Here is a 6660-nt window from a genome sequence, read left to right as displayed (position 1 = left end):
TTTTGCACTTTTATCATTCGAAGAAAACACTTAACATAAGTTAACACTCAATCGCAAGTTTAACTAAAAGGTTCCCGTTGAGTACAACGATCATGAGGGGTGCTAATACATTTCCCTTGCGTAATTGACTCCCGAACCCGAATTTGGCTGCGACGACAATCTTCCTTTTCAAAGGTTTTATCAATAATTTCCCTTTCCTTTTTTGGAATAAATAAAGCTCGGTGGTGACTCTGTTCAAATCAATTTTAATACGACTTCCCGGAGAATCGTGTTTTTTGAGATGCGACAGTTGGCAAATCTGCTAAGGATGTTTGCTCCATGCAAGAGAGAGTCAAGTCTAATTTAGTTCAATTTGCGATGAACGTTAACTTTGTTTACTTATTTTCTTCTATCTTATTCTTTTTATCTCATTGTATTATTGTTATCTGTTATCTGTTGTTGGTTCTCATGATACCATTTTGGGGGCTCTCTGATTATTGGCATTTGTGAGATAGAATCTCTACCCAAATCTGAGGAAAACCATGAGATAAGATGGTGGTTGTGTAGTATTAGCCTGCGAATAACGTTCCTCGTTGGGACGATATGAAGAACCCGCCTAGAGTAGATTCTCTTGGAGATGTTATTGTGTGACGAGCCTTCTTCACGACGATAATATTTTCAAGTTGGGTTGATTACTATAGGGACCTTTTAGAACCTTTGAGTCGAAGGTTGTGTAGTATTGGATCGCAGGGAGCCTTCCTCATTAGGATTATACGAAGACCTTACTTAGATAATATTGTTTTGAGTCAAGAGAAAAGATTATGATTCGAGTAAAGTGAGAGAATCATTTGAATCAAAATATAAAAACCAAAATTTTCACCTTTGATTCGAGTCATGATTCTAGTCAAAGAATAATATCATTCGAACCATACAACCAAAGAGGAGCTCCAAATTTCAAATCTCGGTTATGATTCGAATCAGGGGATCTTGTGAGTCAAATCACACTTATAGAAGTAAATTTTGTTTTACACATTCATTTCATGATTCGAATCACACATAACTCTAATTCGAATCACACTTCTAGATTTGAAATTTTCAGAAAAGTAAAGTGTGCATGATTGAGTCAATAGTTTGTTGGATTAAAATAATGCATTCATGAGTTTCTTGATCCAAGTTGTATACTTATTACTTGGACCATTTTGCATCGAATTTAGACACAATGTTTTAATTTATGCATGCAAAATACGATTTAGCGAAAGACTTTTAATTTAAAAAGATGTGTAATAATCTAGTTGAGAGGAGACTCAATTACTAAAACGATAAAGCAAAAACCAATAAAACAAACAACAAAACTCTAAACAACAAACTCTAAGGGAGCAGAGCAACTTCAATCATTACAACAAATTAAAAAGATACTTAGAAACTAACAAAAGGTATAACAAAAGACACAATATAGTTCAGATATCTAAAACACGAGGATAACGGCTAATTACTAAGCTCGACCATAAAAAGATCACGACCAAGGAGAATGATAGACTTGTCACTTAAAACATTTCGTCCCCATGCCTCGTGCCTAGGTACTGTGTAATATTATGTTCTTCCATGCAAAACACTTCATTTTTATACACTTTATAAATAATCGAGTTATGGGTTACTTGAAACTAGGTCGGAGAAGGCCACCGTAAATAGACAATGATTTAATGAGACTTATATATACTCATGGTAGAAGGCAAACAATTCATATTTCTATACAATTGAAGCCTTATTTATAAAATGATTAGAAAAATTGCATTGATGTATCTTTTAAGTACAAACCTTAACCTAAGATTCACACATTTAGATTTTATAGAGAATTTCAGCCATTGAATTGAAATTTAACAATTCCGATAATTCATATAGTTAATTAATTTCAAACAATTTTGATAACTCATTGCTCAAATCCATAACCAAGTTATCCAAATCCATAAAAAGAACTTTTTTTTGGACCACACCAGCCTTTTACAATTAACATGATGCTTTAGGGCATGCCACAGAATGGAATTTGGTGGGACTCTGTAGTATACCCAGTACACAACATATTTAACATAAAAATGATCGATGATTTTCTTTAAAAAAAAATTCTAAACCTTCTTGACTAATGAAATCCACCCGCAATTGGAACCTTGGCCACATCGGTTGCCTTTGGGGTAGGTAAAATAATAATTGCTAATACACCACTGATGACGGCCGCCCCGATACCGACCACAAACGCCGGTAAGTTGCCTCCGCCAAACAGAGAGTCCCATGGTCCACTCAATGCGGATACTATCATCTGAAATGTGTATATAAATATCATATAAAAAGTTAACTAATCATATAATAGATAAAAAAATGATATATATATATATATATATATATATATATATATATATATATATATATATATAATATTCTAAAGTAATGAAGCGACAAGACTAGTTTAGTCTACTTATTTAGTAGCCGTACAGGGACGCAACGCTTCTATTAACTTTTAAGAGTCGAATTCCAACAAAGTTCTAAAAAAGATAAGCGACAGTTATAAGACACTTATAAGAAGTGAATGAAATCTTACTTGTGGAACCACAATTGCAATATTGAGAACTCCCAAAGATAAACCTGAAAATTTTGAAACATTAATAAAAAAAGTTATAATAGTAGTTTTTAAAAATGAGTGAACTATAGGAGTTGTTTTACCTTGTCCAGCCCCAGAAGCACTGGAGTAAATAGATGCTAAAGCAAATGGGACACTGAAATTAATCTGCAAAGTATTCATAAAAGTGAATTAGTTTATGATTTAATTGATAAATAGACAAATATATGTGATATTGTTTTGTTGCCTTAAAAAATATATGACTTTTTAAGCAAAATTTAATATAAAAAATAACAAAATTTAATTTATACAAAAAGAAAGTCTTACAAGTTTTTTTATAAATAAAAAGTGAGACATCTTATATAAAATATTTAAGATGCCATAGTTTCTTCTTACCATTTAAAACAATATACCATTCGATAAATATTATAAATAAATTTGAATTTGCTTTAATTCAATTATTGATGTATTTAATTCATATATAATCTAAATATTGAATAAATTCAAAAATATATAAAATTTATTTATTATAGTGATGAGAGAGTCTAGATGAAAATACATATTTATAATTTTATTTTATTATAATGTTTAATAAGAATATTTTTTATATGAATAATTTAATAAAATTGGTGTTCAAATAAAATGATTTTTTAGTATTATTTATAATAGTGATTCATTTCATTTATCATCTCATTATAAATCAATGAAATTATTGTTCCAATAAAATGATTTTATTAAAAATTTAATAAATTATTTTGGTCACTTTCAAGTGTATAAAAACTAAATCTTTGTCAAATGTGCTAAAAATAAATTAAATATAAGAAGTAGAATTTTTTATCAAAATACCTCAAATTTTTAAAAAACTTCCTAAAATAATTATGATTTTAAAAGAATCTCAATTCATCTCACGTCATGTCAATTGACGTCTCCTCCTCTTAAATTTAAAAAAGTGTTGTATATGAAAAAATTAACATTGAACTAAATTTATAATGATTAATTAAAGAAATTGTAATATTTTTTTTGTTTATATAATTTGTTTTGGATTAACATATTTCCGTTGGAAATCTTTTGAGCACATAAGATAAATTTAAAATAATTGATTTGTTCAAGAATTTAAAAAAAATCAATATTATATATTTTTATTATAAAAAATTTACAAATATGTTATAAGAAAATTCAAATAAGAAATTAATTTAAAATAATGTCTTATGAAATATTAATTTATATATTTTATCATTTAGTTTTGACTTTTATAAATATTAAAAAAAAACTTAAATATAAAACTATATTTAAAATATTTTTATAAAATAAAACTTTATAAAAAATTTATTGAATGTTAAAATTATTCTTTTAATTTATAAAAAATGAATTTGAAATAATTTTGACTATATTTTAATTTATAAAAAATAAATTAGAAACTGTTCAAGTTTTATTCATTGAATTGAATGTATTTCTTTTTCATTGACTATGGAATAACTTATCTACAAGTTTCCTATTCCACCTTAAAATTATCCCCTTTTATTCATAAAAGTCTAATAGCATTGGTGTAAAAGAAAAAAACTAAGCATTGCATTTTGATGTAAACTAACACATGATGATATATTAAATTAAATTAAATAAATGTAAATTGATAATTTATAATTTAATTTTTGGCGATTTTATTTATATTTATATATTAATATAGATAAAGTGTTAATATTAATATCACTTTTAAAAAAAATACAAGATGATATATTTGTTAAACTCATTTAAATAATAGAGTTAAAGAGGTCTATGGACAGTAAATTACTTATAATTTTTTGAAGAAAAAACTCAATAAATTATGTTAATAATAGTTTAAAGATTTAAAAAAAAAAAGTTGAATACATTGTATATTGAAAAAATATAAATAAAATTATAATAAAAAATGAGATTAATTGATATATAGTGAAAGTCTAAAGACTTTTTATATTATGAGTTAATCACAACCAATAATTTATTTAAATTTTTTAATTTTTATTTTAAATATTTAAAAAGTAATACAGACGGATGACAGTGAATAACAATTAATTTAATAAAAACAGTAAAAAAAACGTAATTATCAAATTTAAAATAAAAATAGGATTGAAGTAAAATGAAAAAATTATACCGCAAGAGGGATTCCCAGGAGAGCGAAGAAAGCGAACGAGGCAGCCGAAATACCAGCCGAAGGCGTATTACCATTGCTGACGTGGCGTTCATGCTGAGCTGCCTTGGTAATGACTATAGTCATGGCAAGTCCAACTGCAAGAATAATATTCACAATCCCCCAAAGTCTCTTTGCACCCCCCACAAAACGCCCTAATGGCTCCACCGCTAACGACATTAAAGCAAGCACAACAGCATTGATCATGAGTCCCATTGCTCCGGCACGGACGCCACGGTTGTAAGCATCGTCTCCGGGATTGCCGCCGTACACTTCGTGACCCATCCAATCAGTGTCAAACAAGAAAAATGGGAACCAAGCTATCCAGTTTATAGCTGTCACTAACATTAACATCCACATCGGTTTTTGTAGTCCGTTGAATGCACCTAGTATCTCTCCGAAACACGAAACCTGTTGTTCTGGTTCCGACTGTGTCTGTGTTTGCGTCTGCGATTGTGATTCTATTGATGGTAACGGGATGTCTTCTACGTAAAGAAGAGCGAAGGTTGAAAGTAAGATAAGGAGAAATATTGCAATGAAGAAACAAGTTTTAAGATTTGCGCAAAACTCGTTGCAAGCTTCGGTTTTTGTGAAAGGGAGCATCATGAAGAGCTTACGGTAAGAGCCCGCGGCATAACCAAGGACATTACCTACTGCCATGAAGAATGAGAACAGAGCATTACCGGTTCTCATTCTTCTATGGTCGTCAGCAGCGAGGTCCCCGATGAAGGCACGACATGGTCCTTGGAGCATGTTATTAGCGACGTCGAGTATCCAGAAACCAAATACAAAGATGACAACCGCTTTGGGTCGTGTTTTCTTCTTGAGATCGTCGCCGAATGAGTGACCGATATCAGCAGCGAACCCGATGAGAAAGACTGCGACCGCGACGGCAATGGCGCCGAAGAAGATGAATGGACGGCGGCGACCGAAACGAGAACGGTTCCGATCACTGTAGTAACCGACGATCGGTTGGATGATCATGCCAGAAATTGGGCCGCACAGCCAGATATTGGCTGCCCATTTATGTGGGACGCCAAGCAGCTGGATGTATGGTGTTAGCAAAGATAGCTGTAGGGCCCAACCAAACTGGATACCGGCTGCGATGGAAGCAACTGCTATCATCTTAATGAGAGGGGTTGGTTTTCGGTTTGAAGCAGACTCTAAATGAATAGAAGAAATGTTGGAACTTTCATTGGTGGAAGGATTATCCATTGGTGAAAAGAGGATGAAAGTTTTGTGGGTTATGCTGAAAATGAGAGAGAGAATTTATAATCCAAAAAAGAGAATGGAATTGTCTTTTGGCTAATAAGGGATCTCAATGCTTATCCTTTTGGTTTTCTAGTGCGGTCGGTGTAACTGGGGTAGAAGACATTGAAACTATGCATTTAATATCGGTTTTGATGTTTCCATAGTGTTAATGTCTCAAGAGTAACTTTGTGGAAAAATATTGCATTCAAAGTGACATTTTATTATTATTTTTATTAAAAGTCAAAGAAAGGGTATTTTATGTTTCTTTTAGCGTATTTGTCAGTATTTCTTTTTCATTTATGTAAACCTTGTTCAAAAAAGAAAAACAACATCTACAATTTGTTTTTCTATTTTTTATTTAGAAATTACTTTTATTTAATTATAAAAAAAATTCATTAATTTTTTTTTAAAATATAAAGTTCTTTTTTTATATGCAATTGCTTTTTAAAATAAACCTTGATTAATACTATATCACCATCCCCTTAAATATAAGAGTTGATATCTTATGAATTAAAAAAATTGTTTGTTATATTGAATATTTAAATAATTTATATGCTTTTTTTTTAATTTCTTTTTTGTCAAAGAGTTAATTAACATATTTATAAATATTTATTATAGATTAAAAGTCAATAACATAATTGAAAATAGGTTTAATATT

At 29.9% G+C, this 6660-nt stretch overlaps 1 protein-coding gene across 1 annotated transcript; it reads right to left on the bottom strand.

Annotated features, from left to right (window-relative positions):
• Positions 1–1922: 1922 nt before the first annotated feature.
• Positions 1923–6037, bottom strand: LOC127128640 (sucrose transport protein SUC8). Its single transcript, XM_051058012.1, has 4 exons — positions 4716–6037; positions 2692–2755; positions 2570–2613; positions 1923–2290 (listed from the first exon to the last, which is right to left on the bottom strand). The coding sequence occupies exons 1-4, from the start codon at positions 5964–5966 to the stop codon at positions 2114–2116; spliced, it is 1536 nt and encodes a 511-aa protein (XP_050913969.1). The 5' UTR covers positions 5967–6037; the 3' UTR covers positions 1923–2113.
• Positions 6038–6660: the final 623 nt, after the last annotated feature.

The sequence above is a fragment of the Lathyrus oleraceus genome, chromosome 1, assembly GCF_024323335.1.
Source record: "Lathyrus oleraceus cultivar Zhongwan6 chromosome 1, CAAS_Psat_ZW6_1.0, whole genome shotgun sequence".
Lineage (NCBI taxonomy): Eukaryota > Viridiplantae > Streptophyta > Magnoliopsida > Fabales > Fabaceae > Lathyrus > Lathyrus oleraceus.
Note: the sequence above shows the minus strand (reverse complement) of the source record. Positions and strands in the feature narration are given on the sequence as shown.

Excerpts from the sequence above, each read along its gene's own strand:
- LOC127128640 (XM_051058012.1), bottom strand. The coding sequence starts at position 5,966 with ATGGATAATCCTTCCACCAATGAAAGTTCCAACATTTCTTCTATTCAT. Across the intron at positions 2,614-2,691 it reads TGCTTCTGGGGCTGGACAAG|GTTTATCTTTGGGAGTTCTC; the intron begins GTAAAACAACTC and ends CAAAATTTTCAG. Across the intron at positions 2,291-2,569 it reads TTGCAATTGTGGTTCCACAA|ATGATAGTATCCGCATTGAG; the intron begins GTAAGATTTCAT and ends TACACATTTCAG.